Source organism: Chlamydotis macqueenii, chromosome 1 (assembly GCF_036417535.1).
Source record: "Chlamydotis macqueenii isolate bChlMac1 chromosome 1, bChlMac1.mat, whole genome shotgun sequence".
Lineage (NCBI taxonomy): Eukaryota > Metazoa > Chordata > Aves > Otidiformes > Otididae > Chlamydotis > Chlamydotis macqueenii.
This window is the reverse complement of record NC_141556.1, coordinates 49,975,267-49,996,752: the sequence shown is the minus strand read 5'-3', so window position 1 is coordinate 49,996,752 and position 21,486 is coordinate 49,975,267. Positions and strand designations below refer to the sequence as shown.

At 39.1% G+C, this 21,486-nt stretch overlaps 1 protein-coding gene across 1 annotated transcript; it reads right to left on the bottom strand.

Moving 5' to 3' along the window:
* Window positions 1–3,673: 3,673 nt before the first annotated feature.
* METAP2 (methionyl aminopeptidase 2) lies at window positions 3,674–20,740 on the bottom strand. The gene is made up of 11 exons (XM_086750525.1): window positions 20,503–20,740; window positions 19,566–19,667; window positions 16,110–16,175; window positions 15,664–15,766; window positions 10,990–11,151; window positions 9,032–9,213; window positions 8,853–8,947; window positions 8,670–8,766; window positions 8,025–8,128; window positions 5,440–5,555; window positions 3,674–4,463 (listed from the first exon to the last, which is right to left on the bottom strand). The coding sequence occupies exons 1-11, from the start codon at window positions 20,669–20,671 to the stop codon at window positions 4,211–4,213; spliced, it is 1,449 nt and encodes a 482-aa protein (XP_086606651.1). The 5' UTR covers window positions 20,672–20,740; the 3' UTR covers window positions 3,674–4,210.
* Between the last annotated feature and the right edge of the window lie 746 nt (window positions 20,741–21,486).

Genomic DNA, 21,486 nt, shown 5'->3' with positions numbered 1-21,486 from the left:
GTTGGCGGAAGCATTATTTTGTGAATGGACTTACTTAAGAAAATATACTGCTTGCCTTTGTTTGTGGACAGCTGATAGATGATGGAATGCTGAGTACCAACAAGTTGGAAGTGCAAAATCCTGGCAAATAATTAACTATAAAAAGCCTAACTCTATTCTTCCTTTCTGTAAGGAAAATATTTGAAATAAGTAGGATTTGGCAAAGCTCCTGTACTTCCAAACACCCCCTGTAGAAATCAAATGAAGAAATCGCAGTCATGTTTACACACCACATCATTAAGTTTCCGTGATAACTCATACTCTGGTTTTGTACTTTTAATGTAATATGGGTGTTATTTTGATATACTGAAGGTAACATGACACAATGAAGTTGGAAGACACAACAGCAGTTTTCTCACTATAACAGCAACTTTACCTCCCTCCCCAGATGCCCTATTTTGGCCTCCTCTTTGAAAAGTTACAGTTGTACTTACCCTTGAAATGCCTGCTCCCTTGCAAGCCAAGTTGCTACACAGCAGCTTTCACGAAGCTCAGGCTAGAACTGCTTTGTTATTTCACAAGCTAGAACCTGAAGAGAAGAGTAGGTCCCCAGGGATATACTTTACAGTTGGTACTTAGCACCAAGTTTATTTCCCTTTTTAAAAAAAAAATCTGCCACAAAAAAAAAGGAAAACCGGGATCTTTCTAGTGAAGTGGTATTTTTAAGCCAAAACGTGAAGTACAAAACTCCAAAGAAACTTTACCATCAACACATAAGCTGACATTTTTAAACAGGAGACCTGTGACTTTGAATCCTGCTTTCTCCAATTCAAGAGCAGTAAAATGCATCCTTTAGAAGGAAAGCCCCTCTAGTTTTAACACTTCTTTTTTTTTTTTTTTTTTTTCTACAAAGTACCCACACTGCAGCAGCTTTGAGAAACACAACCAAACCCACCCGTCCATGCAAGACTTCTACTTTATGGCTAGCAGTGTCTGTATCTACCAGCCCCGGTTTCCCTGTCCCATGCCAGAAAAGGCGTTTTACGCAGGCCCCAAGTGCCCAGTTCCAGCCAAGGGGCGTGCTATCAAAGGGCAGCTCCAGCACACGCCGTTTGCTGCAGGCAGTCACTTTCTTGGCAGCTGCTAGAGGCTTTCACCTAAACTGTCATGCAATAGAGCTTTTTGTTTTGGGACAAAGTCACTTTGTTTTTGCAAGCTGCACTCAAGTGTTTCTCCCTCATCCTGCTCCTTCCACGCAGGTAGAGGAGGCAGGCTTTAAACATTTCAACAACCTGGGAAAGACTCCTGCAAACTGACATCGTCTGCTGCTCACAGCGAGCACGTGCACTGCATTAGGGTGCTGCTAATGCAAGCAGCATTTCGTTAGAAACAAACACAAGACAAAGTGACTTTGCTATTTTAGTCAGAAAACCAGTACAAGCTCCATGAAAGTAACAGACTTATTCACACTGAAGACTTACTCAGGCAGGTGATCAAAAGACAGGGGAAGAATACAAGCCAAACCCAAACCCCACATCTAAGAGAAGAATGTTGTTTGAGGCTAAAATTAGTTTCCTGGTCAGGAAAATCTTAGGCCATACCTTCATCAAAAGGACAGCTCATGAGGTCCTCCAGCTCTACGTTCTCTAATGACTTGTATGTCTCAAGGAAAAACCCTGCCAAGTAGGTTCTGAACTCTCTACTTTGGCAGCTCTAATAAGTGTACTCTCTACAAAAATTATTACCATTTCTGGTGCTGCACGTGCTCAAGAAACAAGATTATTCCCATCTGCTGGTTATTTGAGGAAGACAGACTTCAGTATCTGGCTCAAAAGTCTTTCATGAACTTTTGATTTTGTCAAGTGACAAGACAGCACAGTCAGAACTTTATAACTACACTTCCAGCAACAGGAAAAGGCAGCCTAAGAGCATGAAAGCAGTAGAGGAATTTATTTTTTTTTTCCAAATGCAAGGTGCAAGGAGGAGGTGGAAATATGGCTTGCCTTCTACGCTGACAGATGTAAATGCAGGAGTGTCTGCAGCACAGGAAGCATGTATCCAGACAAACCCAATTAAACGTACTGGCAACAAATAATCATGATGTTCCGCAAGTATTTTTCTGAGGCGTCTCCTCTACAACCTGTTATGCATCATTATCAGCTTCCATATCTGAGTTAGCAGTTAAAAAGTTAAAAGAATAAGCCATAGTCCAAAGTAGCTCTGCTACTCTGGATCCTCCAATTATGTTCAGGTTAAAGTAAAGACAAAGGGAGGAAAACAATCATTGATCTGCAATACTAAGTGTTTGCGGAAGCAACCATCAGTGAAGAGAAAAAAAAGCCTGAAGCTGTATAGTGTCAGATGTCACCAAGTTACTACTAATAGACCATCTTTCTAGAGAGAAAAGTCTGGAATTAGTGGGTAAGAGGCTGAGAACTGAAGTAGATGTGTCTCACTTGTTTCTAGCAGAATTTGTAGTAACCAGGCTCATTATAAAAATAGGGTAAGTGAGCTGGAAACCATTAACTCTAGCCCGTTCATCACAGATCCTGTCAAGTGCCAGTTTTACTCTGCAACGCACAACCGCGCACACAGGCTACTGTTTGTTTGGAAGCTGAGAGACATGCCCACACAGCTGCATAAATTACTTAAAATTCATTGCTGGGATGCCAGGACTCCCAAGCAGCAACAACGGGAATACACATTTCAGTAGCCTACTAAATCTGTTTCTACAAGCACTGCTAAGTTTAAATAATACTTACAAACAGGAAAAGCCCCATCGATGTCTATTATTTTTAAACTGTAGGTAGTATATGACACTGCTCCCCTCTGAACTGCAGCTCACATACTGGAGTTTTAAAGGACAAACTGCAGCTTTTACCCAAAGACAGAAGGGGAAAGAATTTCCATTTCTAAATTCAAAAGAACTCCTCTATAAATAAACACATGCTGTCACTGTAAAGGAGCAGGTGAAGTGTCTGTTTCCCAAGGAGTTTAAGGCCCTGTTATTGACCTATTAAAGAAACTGCTGGTTTTGTTACCAGTAACCATGTAAAATTTTAATATGCAAGTCATAAGCTAAATACACAGCACTGGAAGACATATGGCATCTACGCAGGGAGAGCCGTGGGATTTAATTCACCTTTACAAAAGAGATTCACCAGTCACACTCCCTGCAGTGGGAAGACAGATACTGACCTCTCATGTCAAGAAAACATCACATACTCCAGACTAGTTTGCCTGCATGGAAAAACTTTCTACACTCCAGAATAAATTAACCTTCTTGTCCCTACAGCTTGTCCAACATAATGTGTACTTAAAAGGGACTGGGAATCATACAGAGAAAAAAAAATTACTCCATGTAAAAGGGCATGCCAATGGCAAAGAATACGTCAGGATATGTAATATTCACGGTTGACTTCGGCCCAAAGTTTCACATTGCTGATAACAGCAACAGAGAGCACAAAATGCGAGTGACGTATTCCAAACAAAGCTAAAGTCTAAGCTGAAGACTGGCACTCTCTCAAAAACAAATCACACCAAGCATCTCTACTGAAGTCACATTCTGTCCTGCAAAGAGCGGATGACTTCCTGCTCTGTACCCCAGCACGGACAAGACTATTTAAATAAGCACTAAAAGGCAGCTTCATATTAAGGGTAAGACAGGTCCAGTTTCAAGACAAGAAATGTCAAATCAAGTTTGTAAAATATTTAATAGAGCTGTTTCCCAGCAGACTCCTGACCAGAATCATAACCAGACTTCTAAAAAGTATATATATTTTTAGATCTGAAAATTTGTCTTTATTTTTTACAAAATGGATTCCAGGAAGTTTAAAAGGCAATATCGTAGAGGACTTGGGCGCAGAAATCAGGTGTAGTCATTCAAAGCATTCAAGTAGGAATATGGTAATATAAATATCTGAAAAGCATCTTTTCTCAAATGTTCAAAACAAAATGTATAACTCATTCCAAACTAAAAATTGAGCTTCATAGCACGTATTTCCCTGAACAGAAAAAATAAGTAACTTTTGAAATATTTCTAAAGGCCTGAAAGCTTTTTCCTTGGTTAGTTACATTAGAAGACTTGCCTTTGATTAAATTCCTTCCTTCCCAAATATGGAAAGTATTAACATCAGTCCACCGTTAAAACAGACAATATGTTGCAAATTAATTCTAGTAGAGTATGTTCCAACAAAGCCTAGAGTATAAAGGTGCTGAGGTGGCCTTGAGTTTAGTAGTCATCTCCTCTGCTGACAACCTCCTTGCACGTTGGGCGCAACAGTATAGTGTGCTCAAACTGTGCTGTGTATGAGCCTTTGATGTCGCACAAGGGAGGATATGGATCCACTATACCCAAGTCGCACAGGTTCTTCAGTGCCATTAGGTATTTACTCTCTCCCAGGCGATCTAGCCATCTGCGGCAGAAGGCGAGAGTACCAAAGTTTTCATTGATAACATTTAGCAAGTGTTTTGCTCTTGGAAGCCTGAAGGAAAAAAAAAAAAGAACATGTTTGAGAAGAAAGAGGTATCACCAGCAAATGTTCACTACAGAAATAAAACACACCAATTAAGAAAAGATTTCAAAGTATTTTAAGACTGCTCAGTCTTTCTACATCAATCAGGCATTCTGTTCACAAAAGAAAGTGCATTCTCCTGCAAAAAGATATCCTTCAAAACAAACCTGAAAGCTGCCAAACACACTGGGCATTCATTTCAAATAAGGGAAGTTAGATTGTGAGCATACCTGCACCTGACTACCCACGGAAAACTCAATGCTCCGACAGGAACCGTTCTCTTAAGTAATAATAGGATGATTCACTTTATAAAGAAAACCAGAATTCTTCCCGATCCAAACCGGTTAATAATCTGAGCTAATTTAGGCATAAAATTGGTGGTTTGAGACTCTGAAGTTTTACTTCTAAAGCCAATGACTCTATAAGCTTTTTATTCATACTTCTTACGATATATATATATGAATAAAATTTTTCATTTTATAGGAATATACTTAAAAACAATAAAATATCCATACAAACAAAGCAGATTATATGAATAGCTTGATATATTCTGGGAACAGCACTAAGACAAAGCTTGTGGCACACAACCATAATATAGATGTTGGTTAAAAAGAAAGAGATGCATTTAATATACAAATATAATCAATATATTATTAATTATTTTTAAAATTACAAGTGATAGGAAGTTAAAAGACAATCTAGATCTCTGAAGACATAATCATGTATTTTCTCCATTCCCAGATTCTTTGAGATAATTCCGTGTTGTTCCAGACTTACAATCAGAGCATATTTCATAACAAGAACATTGCTAATACCACCCTTTGAATCCACTGACAGCCTTATTAATTAGTGAAGAACTGCCACTGTATCAAATTTGAACCCTAAGAGAGTGCTAGCTCTAGCACAATATACCAACAAAAAACAACAACAACAAAAAAAATCCAACCTTATTGGCACATGCCCGACATCAAAGTTCTTCATATAATGAGAACACTCCATATCGTCATGAACAACACCTTTTCCTGTGCTACCAAAGGTTTCTATCGCATATACTTCACCTTCCTAAGGAGAAAACAAAAAGGGAACATGTTGCAATATGAAAATACGTGACACTGGGCCATTCTGATATAACAATCTCTGTATAACAACTTCTGAATGCAAGTAATTACATGTGAATAGATTCAATCACCAAATCAATGTAGAAAAAAAATTCAATATGGAGATTTCACACAGTAAAGTTACAGACATCTCCAGATCATCAGCCATTTATGTTAGTACCATTTTATTTGTTTCAAGCCATAAATATCAGCATGTTTCTAGTCACAATTTCTCAAAGTCATTGCAGTTAAAATATTGTCAAAGCATACATCTAATATTGCTAAGAAACTACATTCTGCTGCAAAACATTTGCTAACTGGAATTAATTCTCCTTTGCCATTCAGATAGAAGTCCTAGGAAACAGATAGTTTAGATATAGCGAATAGATGTTGATTACAGGGACTTACTGCACTGAAGAACTTTCTGCCCAATTTCTGCAAGAATTTTCTGGTAACAGCTGCTAGTATAAAACCTTAACCTGCTCATTTCCACTCCACAAGATGAATTTCTTCAAGAAATGAAGGTGATATATATCTGCAAGGGCATTATCAAAATTCTAGCCAAGAATATACTGAAATGCCATTATATAAACTCATTTCTGCCAAGTGTATTCACATATCCTTAATGGCAGGACTGTGAAAGAGACTTAACAAGACAGGGCATCAAACATTAACAGACAGCTGGAGCTGGGTTTTTCAGTTTATTAAACTACTTTGAAAGTCACAACCCAAAAATAAGAAGCCATATGAAAAGCAGTAACACAGACTTCAAACTGAGGACAAACTCTTAAAGATGCCCCTGAATAGTCAACTGATTTCCATTTAAGAAAAAAAAAACAAAACACAGAATTACAAAAATCCTCACACAATGCCATAAAAAAAAAATGCATTTCACACCCACTTTTTCAGAATAAGGATCGTCAGAGGCTATATTTCTCTCCATCACAAAAAACTCAAAGGATTGCAGTTGGGGACTATACTTAGCACAGTACAGCAAGAGCTTGGCTATGCTCCACATCCTTCATTGGCAAAACTCCCTGCCTTTAATGATGTAGAACTGTGTCCTAAGTAACCTACAGAAGCTGAAGAAATTAAAAAATATCTTCTCCCCAGGGTCTGGATATTCAATTAAAACAATCTCTAAACACTGAAATCTTTAAGTAAGATTTACCTAAAGAGCACTTAAGTTTTATACTAGTAATATACTGATGATGGATGATATACAAGACCTAAACGTTCACTAAGCTAAACCAAGAAGAGCACAAAAGCTTTTTCTGCCTTCCTTTTCCAAGACTCTTCAATGCCTTTGCACACTCCTGTAGATGATAGTTGAAACTTTGTCTTTTTGCTCACAAGATACAAGTTTTGGGTGATGAGAGTGAGTCTACCTCAAAAAACAATCCTGTCCAGACCACATCTGTCTCTATTCAGCTCTTTCAAATCTTACTTACTCTGATAGGCTTATTGGTGATCATTGCTGATCAGTGATCAGGCTTAGAGTGAAATTAAAAGCTTCTCTCATTCCCAATCTTTTAAGTAAGTCATCTTATCTTGTTAGAACACAAGCTGACATTGAAATGGTGGCTAAATCTCACGTTATGTATTTTAACACTGCCTTTCCGACTTTTCTTTGCCACATCACATACAGTGATTTCTCCTCCCCTGCTCCAAAACACTATTCAAACACCTTTCATCTAGCCTCTCACATTAACTAGAAATATGCTTGATTATTTTGTATCTGCAAAGAAAAAGTGCACTTGGAAGCTTTTCAAGAAAGATATCGTATCTCACTGTACTTGCAAAAAGTCATCCAAAGCTACAACACTACAGAAATATTTCTCAAGAACTACCTGAGCAAAAGAAGATTGTTATTTTGTCTTTTTAATTACAGAGTGAACAAACAAGGAAAGTATGAATGACTGGCAAGTCCAAACATCTTTCAGGAAAACTCTAGTCCCTCAAGTTCATCCCAAAATCTCAATTATTGTCCTTTTCCCTGTTCCTAAGTGCCACATTCCAACACTACATTTAAATAACATATACACATTGAGAAATAAATATGCAAGAGTTTCCATGACCATCACTAAGATCATTCAGATTTCAAGGAGTTTTTTTTGGTTGTTGTTTAGTTAGGGGTTTTTTTTATTTAAAAAAAAAAAAAAAAAAAAAAAAAAAAAAGGCACCAGCAAGGTTCCAAGGCTTCAGATGCAGAAAGTATTAGATACCAGAACACTCCAGGGCTAAATGGAGAAGCCACTGAAACTAAATAAGAGTGATCACTCCTTTACAGGAACACTACAAAGTACAGTAAAGTTTTTCCTCTGCTGCTATTATCCACCAGAATCACAAATACTACATATTAGGATTGCACATGAAATATCCTTGCTGTGACAGCTGGGAAAACTTAACAGAAGGATTTAAGAACTCCATTTACCTCCATTCTTGTGGCTTCTCCTCCTTTCACAATGGGCACCGTTTTTCCAGCATGTATCCTATATGGCCCAATCGAGTGTCCATTCAAATTGCGAATTGGTTTCACTTTTGAAAAAAACATTAATATTACAGGCAATTTCCTAACATGTTAAACCCTTCAAAGCAATGTGGTTTGTTAGCCCATGCTGAAAGTACAACAGTCACTTTTCATATTGCAGGGGATCTAAAACCAAAACTGTCCACACATCTTGTACAAATTCCAGCCAAGACACACATCTTGTACAACTCCACCAGGTTAGTTTTATAAACTCTATCAAAACTTCATTATTAAAGACTAGCAACTCCAACAGTAACCAAAGTTTATTACCAAAACCAAACAGCAAGTATCAAATCATTGGTACATTCTGAAACAGTTGTTTAGCCTTAATCTTAACTGTTACAAAGATACAGTACTTGGAAGGATAAGCCATGAACATTCCTCCAGAGGAATGGCCATCTAGACAGAAACACGTATTTATGCAAGTCACTCATACCATACTTCTAGATCTTTTCAATAGGTCTTTTCAATATGATACAAATAAATCAATATTTGTACAAATGTATATACTCTAAGAACAACTATCGTTATCTAAAGAAAAGAACTTGCCTTGGTATGTTTTGCCATCAATTTCAACCTCGTAAGACTCCATAACTTCTTGTATGGCCTCCCCAACATCACAGAGACGTACATCTATTCCAGCACACTGAAAAGAAATTGAAAATATAAATGGAAAATAATTGCAAAGTTTACTGTAAAAGACTTGGTAAGTGACTCACATAACAATCATACCTTTATTCCAGTATTTGTGGCATCCTTTACAGCTTCTAATAGTCTGTCATATTTTGGATTGAATGTGACTGTAAAAGCACAGTCAATAATACGACCTGAAATCAGCAGAAGTTAATTAGCTTCACAGTCTTTGCACTGAAGAATGCTCTCAAAATTTTAATTCATAGATGAAAACTAACCACTAATATGTGTCCCAAAATCTATTTTGCAAATATCATCGTACTGCAGGACTGTTGGATCTCCAGCATTGGGAGTGTAATGGGCGGCACAGTTATTCAGAGAGCACCCAGTAGGAAACGCAAGACCTGCATTTAAACCATTTTCCTTTATCAGCTTACGTGAGCAGTCTTCTAGTTTTTCACTAAAAGGCAGAAGGGAGGGAGAAGAAAAAAAAAGAACAGTTATCATTAATATTTCTTATGACGACTTCAAATAAATCAATGCAAGAACAAAACCTCAGAAAAATATTCAAGCAAATGTTTTAATTTGAAATCTTAAACTACTGGTATGCTAACTAGGAGGAGACTCTGGCCTGGAAAACATAAGGACAACATAACCATCTTCAGTTCTTGTGTTGTTTCTTCTACTCTTTCTTGGGCAAAATCGAGTACCTCACCAGTGTTTTTACTCTAAATCTGAAATACTCATCCTTTACAAACTACATTTAATCCATTCTTCCTGAGCAGCAGAAGTTATACAACGAAAGTTTAGGCAAGTTAAATGCATTCTTTACAATTACTGGGATTTAAAAGAAAAAAAAAAAAAAAAAAAAGGAAGAAGAAAAAAGGCGATAGAAGGCAATAGTATAATCCTCTCATTTATTTTAAAAGAATTCTAATTAAAGAAGGATAATAGTATTTTTTTTTTTTTAACTTAAGCAATAATCGTGATAAAATAAAACCTTATGAGACCAGCATTTGTTCTTGGTTCTTGTCTACTCTCAAGGTGTTAGCTACTGGAACGCTACAGATAACATGTCCACCAGTGCATGCTCCTATAGTAGCAGGGAATTATGTAAACTGCAGCTCTCATCAGTGGACCATACGCTGACTTTATTTAAGAAAGTTCCTCACTAAGAGCAATCTGGAAAAAGAAGAGCGCTTATTTTAATAGGCAAGTCCCCATAACCTGAGGTACTTCAGGAAGAAAAGTCATGTTTTGAGAAAATTATTGCTTATAACTGTAACAGTCAAACTATGTCATTCAATCTGACAGATTTGTTTAAGACAGATTAGTGATTATTAAGGCAGCTGTCTTTCTTCTACTTTCCTTGATGGTATATAATTTCTTTCTATTATCCTTGCAGTTACCTTGGGAATCAGCTGGGATTAGCTTTCTTACTACCCTACTCTTATCAGCACAGTCCTCAGTCATACCAGGCTGAAAGCACCTGATTTTGGAAGTTAAACTGTCCTGGATCTGTGCAGTACTTGGACAGCAGACATTCACTTTAGGCAAACTGAAGGACAGAAAAAGGAATAGTTGGCAGAGTCAAGAGAATCAGTCCAGGCTAATTATTTCTTTAAACTTTTCCTTACTCAAACTCATGTTTATCTTAATCAATTTGCTTAGTTATTTATAGTCAACTGAGAGTAACACAAAGAAACATTGTGTTTCTCCAGAAACATCAGTCAGTGAAGACTACATACAGACAGAATCTTCCTGCCCTGGACTTAGCACACAGCCTTGCTGGTTTTATGCTTCTTTGCCCACTCCCAGCCTCAGACGGCACCTGCATTGCTCATCCACACAGCATTTCACTGAAAATTCTGAGAAAAGCCAGGACATTTAGTACCGCTATTGCTGCTTCTCGCAGCACCACTGCTGAATTTATGTGGAGGACTGGCTGGGCACTGAACATTAAAATCAAGAATGTGCTCGCTCAACATAACTGAAAGTTTAGTTTGAAATTTAGTATGATCCCAGGCCCTGTAAAGCTACCTAAGCTAAGAATATGTTGTAAGAGGAAACTTAAAGGAAGTAAATGGGCACACTGGTTGTGTACTTCAAACAGAAATCCCCCCCAACACTTGTGACACAGTGAATTAAACGCATAAAATTGAGACTAAATCCCTCCCCCTCTGGAGAAAGAAGAAAAATCTACAGCAGAGGTCCTTGAGAAGACCTATGTCCTCACCAGATTTCTATCATTGTCATTCCAGGTTTTATCCAGCTCATAACATATTTCCTCACTTGTCTGTGTGCTTCTGCAGCCTCCCGAAAATCATTCCAGATTTCCTCACTGGCTTGGTCTAGTGCTTTCTTTTCTTCACTAGTTATTCTCCAAGCAGCAGTTCGCCTTCAAAATAAATAAAGCATGTCATGAAAAGTTACTATAATCACAGTAGCCATTACATCTTCTGTCTAAAGCCTGCAAAGTGTTTATTAACCAGTCAAGTCTACATTCCCCTGTGCAACAGAAAAGATTCTGATTTATAACATTTTCAGATTAAAGGAAGTCTATAAAAATCTATCAAACACCACAGACTGGCACCTGTGAAAGGCAGTAAAATTGCAGAAAAAAATAATTACGTATATACAGGAACTTAACTCAGCTAATGAACTGTATTATTCTCTTTCATTTTCAAAAGCCTTACCCCCCAACTCTCACAAAAGCCCAGAGCAGCAGCGTGCTTGCAGGACGCATAATACTTTTCAAAAAGACCAAAAAGGTGTGTAAAATTCATATCAATGCCAGCAATTCTACCTTGAGTTTAGCAGGGCAAATCACTGTAACATGCTCTGCTCATGCAAAAAGTTCATTTTTTGCACAATCTTACCACTCAGACAGTGCTCTTCCTGTATGGAGAGGAATCTCAGCACTGTACTGTAGCTACTTGGCCCAGAAACTTTTACTGACACAGAGACAACAAGGTCCTTCAAAATTTAAGAGCTCGCAATTCCAGTATTACTTTTGCTTATCCTCAGAATATTTAGGTAATAACACCTAACACAGCGCATAGTAACTATGACACATGCCAGGAAGCTACTTTCTAAATATGCTGGATGGTGAATTAACATTTGTTCCAGGAGAATACCATTCCTTTTGGCTCTCTGGTAGGTTCATAGAACAAACACAAGAATAATTTTCAATACAAGACTAAATATAAGATTAGTTTTGAATATGTTTTTTATTATGCAAGAAATCATACAACTTAAGTTCCAAGAATGCAAACACTCCAGCAACTGTCAGAACTTAACTAAGACTACTCTTCTCACTACAAAGTAGAAATATCCTTCAAATGGTGAAGCTGGAGTCGTGTAGGGACACAAAAAACCCTAGTGATAACTCAAAGAGCTCCATACATGCTGTGCAGGACAAATACTACTAAAAACAACACATAGCTGCGCAACCTGGTAGGTAGGTCGTAAAGAAAAAAGGAATGATGGACAAGATGGACCAAAGATGCTGAACCTCACCAATATTTCCGAATTTAGAAATCACCTTCTACCTTTACGTACGTGAGCTGATTCTAAGCAAACAAATGAACATGCAGAGTTAAAGTATTACTTTTTGAAATCTTAAAATGTAGCTACTTAGGCATTTCACAGACATACAAATCAGCTCCACTCTAAAAGTTTCCTTCACAGCCAAAAAACTGGTATGAGTGAGCCAAGAGACTATGCCCTGCAGTTTTGCTGCATATTAAACTCAGTATTTATACAATGTTATGAGGCCTGCAATCCTAAAGCAGAGTTAAAAAGATTAAGAAGGATAACAGGCCATTCCATAAATTTTTTCTCAGGATGACCAGAGGATCCAAATTTTTTTTATACCTTTTTGCTTGTTTCCCTTGAACTTCTTGCTCCTTTTCAGATAAAGTAACAGTAGTGCAAAGGAGAAATCCCATGCTTACTTTTCTGAGCAGTTTTCTTGCTCTAACAGCAAGCATCACTCATACTGCTCTTTGAATTTGCCTTAACACTGGCAAACACCACAAGAAAGAAAAAAAAAGAAAAAAAAGAAGCAACAGGTGGCAACACCTGAGCCCCCTTACTCCACCTGGAATTTGGACTACTGCCAGCACAGTAGTCACAGCACAGGAAGACAGAAAAGGTGCAGTGCAGAAAAACAGTGGGGAGAGGCACTTTCAGACTGCCCTGAATTCCAGCAGGGAACACCTTCTGGTAGCAAGAGCTGCTGACAGAGTCTGGGCAGCTGCCTTGACATCAGTCACGGCCTTAAGTGCAAATTCCAGCAATCTGGCAGGAAGCCATCCTTGCTCTGTCCTACTGTATTTCAGTATATAGTCACTCCATGCCAGACAACTGAGTGACAAAACAGCCTCTACATTTAGAAATACTGTATCAGACCTAAAGCATTCTGCTGCCAAAGCTGCACCATTGCCACCTGTGAGCTCAGGAAAGATGGTGACAAGAAATCCTGCTTGGGCCTAAGCACTTTAGGACATATGAAAAATCAATTGATCAGATAAAAGTCACACCAAACATCAAGTTCTCTGACAGGTACATGAGCTAACAAGCTTTTCCAAGGACAGTTTCCTAATGCGCTGGCTACCACATAAAAGTTGGCTTAAGAAGTTCACCTCTTGCTCCAAGTCATTTGTTCCCATCTTTTCACTCCAGTTCACAGCCCCCAGCTTTCACTAGTACAAATCTTTGTAGGATTGTCCTGTGCAGATTTTAGTGACCAAAAATAAGAATTCCAGAAAATAACTCCCCCAGATTATTTTAATCCAGAGGGGCAGAAACAAGCAGGCGGAGACAAGAATTCCTCAATCCCACTTAAATAAAATCAGTATATCATGAAATACTGCTTATAGCTTTTTTGCCCTCCCTGTCACATCATTTCAAATTCAGGTGTCTTCAACAAAACAAAAAAAAAAACCACAAGCCTTCAAACAGAACTAAATACCCAAGATATAAATATATCAAAGCTGTTATTATGTTGTCTGTATAGTAATTGATTCTCTGCTTTTTTTCCCCTGAAAATTGAATTATATCCACTTCTAGCTCACATTCCCGCACAAAATACACAGTTCTAGGTTGATGAGACATAACTTTAGAAAGCATGTGACATCAAGAGTTAAGAATAGAAGTGCAACTCTTAAAAAAAAAAAAAAAAAATCAAAGACAAAACCTTACTGACCTTAGCATGAATTAAGAAAAGTAGCACAAAACCACTTCATCAACATATAAAATGAAACTATTATTCAGAATAGTAAATATCCTGGCATTCACATCAGCTACAAATTTAAGTAGCTGCTTACATTAGGAAATGCTAAAGTAGCACCATAAGGAACAAAATTAAGCATATATGTGCTTAAGCAAATTACATAAGAAACTATTTCAGATTCCTTAGAAGAATATATTCTTTTTCCACAGCAGAACACTCTTTGTACGAAAAGATGCTCCACTTAAATTCCACTAGAAAAGGTGTTTTGGTTTTGCTGTGTTTTTTTTCTTTTCAAATGAATAGTAGGAAACCCACAGTAAAACATTTGATCTTCAATAGCTGGATATGTAACAGAGCTGTAAAAATACTGTACCTTTTGTTAATAAACTATGAGCATGCTTAAGAGGTTTATAATCTGATTTCCTGGATTGCTTAAATCATGTCCTTCTGAACGCAGCATATACAGACAAACACTTAAGTTTCAAGCATGAAAGAATCACTCCTGGATCAGCCTGTCCGAAAGTCCTCCATTACCATGCCAATATTGTGCATACAAACAGGGCATTTATAAATAAATATGAACATACCTTGTGATCAATTTGAAGTCATTAAAAAGAAAAGACTTCCTCAAAACCAAATTTTAATCTCATACAAGTGAAACCCTATTATCTGTGAATATCTGAATACAATTTATAGGATGTACTAGACTCTTATCTACATTGCTTGTGCTCTATGAGAAACAGGCATTGACTTTAAACAACCAATACATGTTTCCAAGTAATTTGATTCTCAAGAAAAAAAAAGTAACTGAAAACTAAACAATGCTTTCAGAAATACAAATATTTAACTATTCTTCTCCTCTTTGGTTTAGCCTATTTTTTCAGAGTTTTGATTCAAAATTTACTGAGAAGTTTTCAGTAATACTTGGTCTTTTCATTCAGAGTTTCATGCAATTCAGGCTGATTTTGCCCCCACTACAGCAAGTAAAACATGACCTTCCACAACACTTCATGTAGGAAAAAAATCAGGAAACTCAGTCAAGCTGGTATATCCTAGTTCCTACCAAAGCATAAGGAAACAGTAGCACTCTGAAAACATAAGGATGCGGATCTTTGTTCCAGTAAGCCACTAGAAGCTGTTGCGACTTTAGTAGAATTGTACATTATTCCCTATGAATTATAAAGAACAGCTTAGGTTATAATAACTATACACTCATACAAACAAAGAAACATGAAGTGCAGAATATACCACCTAGGCTTTTGAACTAAACTGCCTCACACTCTGAAATTGACCTGACTCTACAAAAAAAATAAGTAAAACAAGAAGGTGACATCTAGATGCCCTTAAAACTGCTGCATAACAGCATCTCACCTCCCTAAATTTTAAACCTTCACTCAGTTCTAATTCAGACCATATTTTTTTTACAAGTCGCCTGTTGAAATTCTGCTGGTCCCCTGGGTCTCAAGGTCCCCTCTCTGATGACAATTCTGCTCATACAGGCTATACCTTAACTAAAAGGACAGGGAAGGAGGAACATTTCAGGCCTGAAGACTTCTACTCATGAAGTTCTTAAAGGATCCAGAATTCACTTTGTCCCTTTAGTTGCACATTAACAGTTTTGCAACTCAGCACGTTCAGATGACAGCATTTATTTTTTAAGCTTAAGACACTCACCCATCTTGTGTTGGTGGATATTCACATTCTTCTCCCTTTGGGAATACGTTGCTGGGAAACAGATCACATATTGGAATAGAAGGTGGATCTGTCTGGACCTTAGCTGTTGAGTATAATTTAAGAAAGTTTTGCATATGGTACACTGGAAATACTAAGTATCTTATTTCAGCCATAAAAGTTAAATGGCTCAAGTTATTTAAGATCCCCTTACTAGAATTTGGGCTTTTACCAAGAAATCACCATATCACAATGCCCTCATATGACTTTATTTGGCCAATGCTCAAGGTGGCATTCGGGGATACCAGAAAAAAAGAAAGCTCAGTCAGAATTAAGCCTACAAACCCAAACTGCACCCTAAAATTTGTTTCAACTGCCAAGAACAGCACTTACATGTGCTTAACCAAATATTCATGCAGTCTGTCTTTATTTTCGTGCTTGATACCTACCTCCTCTCTTCTTTTTCTTCTTCTTCTTCTTTTTCCCTGTTGCTCCATCTCCTTCACCCTCTCCATCTACAGGAAAGAAAGCGCTCAGATGAACATAAAATAAACTTAAAGAACCAAAGAATTCTGAACGAGACACAAAACCATTTGGACTATCTGGAGACACTTGTTCACAGCAGAATTTAATGGATTAAAAGAAGACAGCTAGAAGCTGCCACCAAAGCATTGGCATTTTCAGTTTCTACACCAAACACAGTCCTAAGAAGGTACCTTCTAAAGTTGATGACTTAAACATATTGCCAAACAGAGAAAAAAAAAAAAACTCAGGGAAAATTTTCAGAAAATCCTACTTCCAAATTCCTCTATTTTCAATTCACCCAAAGAGATGCCTGGGGTTGGAAGAGAGCATGAGTAAGAACTGTATTAGAGACAACAGCCAACAGAAGAGCTAGGAACTACTGCTTCAAACCCATCTTCTGATGCTTCAGCTAAAGGAACTTAACGCATCTGGAAAGATAAAAAATGCAAACAAGTAGAGAAGACAGCACTTAGGTCATGATGAGTTTAATCTGGAGATAACAGGGAAAGTCACAACAAGCACCGAGCAAAACCACTGCGCGTGGGATGTACCAGTGGGAGGTTTACAGAGAGTACAGCGTGGAAGCACCAAGAATCAGCCACTCCATGTTACAGTCACATTTGGAAGTTAACAACAACCCTGTGCATGGACTTTACGTTTGGCTACACCTAATGCTTAGTTACTTCATACACAATGAAGTAACTATCTAATGTGATACGATCTTACTAAACGCTCTGGACCCAACCACAAGTTTATTTCAAAATGGGTAAGTGCTAGTCATCTACATTTAAACATTTATTTTCATCTAAAGTGAAAAGTAAAATTGAAAGAACTTTTATAATTAAGTCAAAGCACTGCCATTTTTAATGCATTTATAGAGAAAATTGTATTTGTTCATTTATTTAAAACCAAAACCAAACCAAAAGAGTGACTGGTTTAACCAGTCACTAGATTTCAAGCCTCTCATGATGGTCTGTGTCATCTGCATTTTTATGCCAGAGCAACTGCTGCAATCCTGCAGCTGGGGCAAATTACAGGAAAGTGTCACCCTGCCCCTCCCCAGTTCATTTTAGCATAAAGTATCTCAATTTAAGTTTTTGTAAAAGAAGTGTAAATACTTTGTAACTACAATGTAGCCCTGTCTACCAGATTCTCCATCAATCCATATTTCAGAGGCAGCCAAAAATCCTTAATAACACATATACATTTCTTTACAATGTGGTAACTTTAACACACTTCTCTTGAGCTTGAGCCGTGCTCAAACCATTCACCAAGAAATTAATTAGATGTGACTCCAGTTCATTCACCAAGTAACTTTTGAAGTGGTTTGTTTTTATTTTTTTCAAATGCTAGGCCAGAACTGAGAAAAAAAAAAAAAAAAAAAAAAAAAAAAAAAAAAAAAAGTACAGCATTTCTTAAATGTTGCCTTGTTGCTATCTGCTTATTGTGGCTTTTTCATACATCACTGCACGTGAATCTGCCACCTGCAAGCCAAACTAACAGGGCCTGCGCTTTCACGTCCTTGAAGACTGCTGCAGACTAACTGTGCTGCCAGAAACACAACTACTGCATGTGACCAACACACTGCTTGTCTTCAGGTTATTTAGCCGGTAATGGAAAAAAAAAAAAAAAAAAAAAATTTCACCAGAAAAGCAATTTAAGATCTTTGCAAAACTGAAGCCCAACCTTATGCCATTTTGGTATAGTTGTTTAATAACTTTGCCTAGTAGCATGTAAAAATGTTATCTAACAGCATGCTTTAACACTGCAATGGAAACCTGAAGAGCACTTCTTCATCTCTCCCAGATTTCAAAAGGTGCACAGCCTCATTTCTGAGGCCGCTCAGTTATGGGCTTATAAAGGAAAAAAAAGGGCGGGGGGGCCAAGGGGGAAGTGGAGTGCATGGACATTTTATTGGTTTTAATCTAATGCAGCACCATGTCTTAAGCAACACCTCTGACACTCCACAACCAAAACGGCAAGTGGTGAGAATCAGCACAAGGAAGAACGCACAGTTGTCTTCAAAAAACTTACAGCAATTTTTAGTTTTCTGCAAAAATACTGTTGTTTTTCTATAAACACATCCAAGTCTAATACATGGAAAAAACGAAGGTTATTATTTCAGTGACAGTATCACTTCATTTTTTTAATATACTTTCTAATACTGTAATACTAATTGCTAATATTGTAAAAAGCATAAAAGAACATAGCACTTGATCTGCACCTAACAATGTTATTTATCCTGAGATGGAACTATAACTGTTCTAATAATTTTCAAATAATTTTTTTCATTGTATAAAAGTTTTCACTGTCCTTCTCAATACTTCTTAATTTAGCTGCACAGAGGGTAAAGCATATAGAGTATTAATTATCTTTCAACTCCGTAACCTGAAATATATACTCTAAAACAAATAATCCGTCAGAATATACTTCTACGGAAAGTAACGGCATAAGACTGGATGTTATATATAGATTAGTAATGTTCAAAGATCAATTTATTTCTAATTTTATATATCCCAGCATACTTATTTCACTTCTTTAAACTTCTACATCTAATTTATTAAATTAAATTCTGGAATGATGAATTTCAGCAACAGCCAACAAAGAAGGTTTCTAAGCAAACCCATAAGAAACATTTTAGGGTGCTGAGCCAACTTTAAATGCTAATTCACAAGAAGGAAACTAAATGACCAACTTAAGAAATGTATTTTCTTAAAGGTCCACTTCAACTGAGAACCACTCATCAAAACAAAGGAAATACAGCATTTTTATCTGATATTCCTACAGAAAAGATGCATCCAGCCTGGATTTCAATACTGGACGCTTTCAAGGTATGTACTTGGAACATCAGCTGCGCAGCACAAACAACACACAAGGTGTATGCCTTGCTTGTGTATTAGTCTCTCCCCGACTCAGTTTTAATGAAACATTAGGACTACAGATGAACAGGTTTCAAGTTACTAGTAAAGGCTCTAAGATACTCTATTAATTAAAATGCTTCCTTAAAGTTTTTGCCGTATTTTTTTGTTCTAAGCCAAGAATAAGGGACATAATTTGGAACATAAATTTCTATTGACCACAGTAATGCAAGTGAGAATGATTTATAGGTTACCTTATCTTAAACTAAACATTTCCTTGCAGTAAGAAGATCCTTGAAAACAAGATACTTTAATATCCCTGTTATTTTACATATACATGCATGTGTGACAGCTAAAATGTTGGCCAAAAAGTAAAGGTTATATATAGTTGCATCTCTGCTCTCCCAAGCAAAGAAAAAAAAAAAACAAACAAACCCAAAAGGCATCTGTAAAGGTTTGTTAAAATGAGCTAGGAAGAAGTTGAAACTGGAAATATCAAGACAAAAGGTAAGTTACACTTGCCTTCATCATCATCATCTTTTTCCTTCTCCTCCAGTGCTTGTTTATCCAATTGTTTTGCTACGTCATCAAGAGTACCTTCCATTTCTTTATCCGTTTCTTGTCCTGTTTGTAAAATTAAAGTACGACTTACAGTAAAAGGATAGCTACTAAAAAACAGTCTCTGAAACCTTACAGAAATATCATGTGGTACCCATCCTACAGATACCAGAGCACATGATGCCTTTTTTTTTTTTAAAGTCCCTCCAATGTGTAAGACGGTAGGTCATTACAGTGACAGGCAGCGTTACCGAAACTTGTGTATAAAGGCAGGATTGTGCAGACGCTTCTGACTACTTTTTTTTTTTCTGCCAGAGTAACTAATTCTTCTTGCCATAGCAGCAGCCTGCTCTTGCGAGATAATATGGGCGTGAAGTAGATAATTATAAACGCACAGCACCATCATCACTAACCGCTAGCCTGCTACAACAAACCCAAACCATAGCTCCTTCACACTATTTGCCCAGACTTGCTCCGGCTCTCTCCGAGAACTTGGGAGAGGTACAGAGACTCCATCATGCGGGATGACTTTCACAGCAGCACTGTGCTTACGCCTTTCCCCCCCCTCAGGGCACAGGAGGGGATGAGGGAAGGGGTGGCTCCTCCAGCGCACACCGGCGCAGGGAGCGCTTCCCTCTCCCGGGCGCTGAAGGGCAGCCCCCTCTCTCCTCGCCGAGGGGACCCCCCTGAACCCCCACAGCGGCCTCGGCGGCGCCCATCATCACCCCACCCGCGCCCCGCATGGCAGGGCAGGGCCCTTCGCCCACCCGCAGCCGCCCGCTGCCGCGTACGAGGCCCCGCTCTGCCCGGTCGCGGCCCCCTCAGGCCGCCCCGCCGGCCTGTCAGCGGCGGGTCCCGGCGTGGCGCGGCGCGGCCCGGCCCGGCCCGGCCCGGCCCCTACCCGCGAGGCCCGCTTTGCCCTTCTTCTTCTTCTTGCGCTTCTTCTTGGCACCATCCTCCCCGCCGAGCCCCGCCGCGCCGTCCTTGTCCTCGGGCTCCGGCGGCAGCTCGCCGTTCAGGTGCTTCTCCGCCTCGGCGGCAGCGCTGCCCGCCTGCCCCACGCCCGCCATGTCGCCGCGGCCGCGCCGCCTCCGCACGCACGGTGCGAGCGAGGGAAGGAGAGCGAGCGGCGGGGCCGGCCCGGGGCTCTATGGTGAGCGCGGGGCACGCCGGGAAGGCTGGAGGACTCCGCCGGCGAGGGGAGGAGGGAGAGGGCGGGGAGGCGGAGAGGGCGGGATGGAGCCCGTGAGGGGACGGTGGGGTTTCACTGCCGTGTCCGGGTCGTCCCGCGGTCTGTCCGTCTGCCCGGCCGCCACGCTTTCCCTAGCAGCCTGCCGCCGGGTCACGGGCCCGCAGCTTGGGGCGCCGGCGCCATCGTTGTCGTTAATCTCTGCCCTGTGCCCGGTCATCCCGTGCTTCCTTCTTGTCGTCCCCACTGACAGGCAGAGCTGTGGCCAGGTGACATTTTACCTGTGTCTGTGGTGTTTTTTAAGGGGAGTTTACGCCTTCGAGGCCCTTTTTTTTTCGGTCCGCTGCGTTTTCCAGCCGTCTGGAATTGGAGCAGTCCAATTTGAACTGCTGGGGTGACACAAAACACCTTCCCATGCCTGGGTTTCGGTTTGGAGAGGGTCGGTGGGATAAGCTGACAAGCCAGTAGCCATCGCACTGGAAGGTTTCAGAAATGCAGGCCGGGGGCCAACAGCAGAGACCTACTCTGCCTTCGTCAGCAAGTGTCTTCTGGGGAAGTCCAATAAAAAATCGGGAAAATCTTGCTAAAACAAAGCAGTCCTTTCCCAGCAGGAACAGCTGCCATGAAAGGTTTTACAGCATTTCGGATTGTCAAGGTTTTGCAGTCTGAGAACACTGATCAAATTTAACTAAGTCT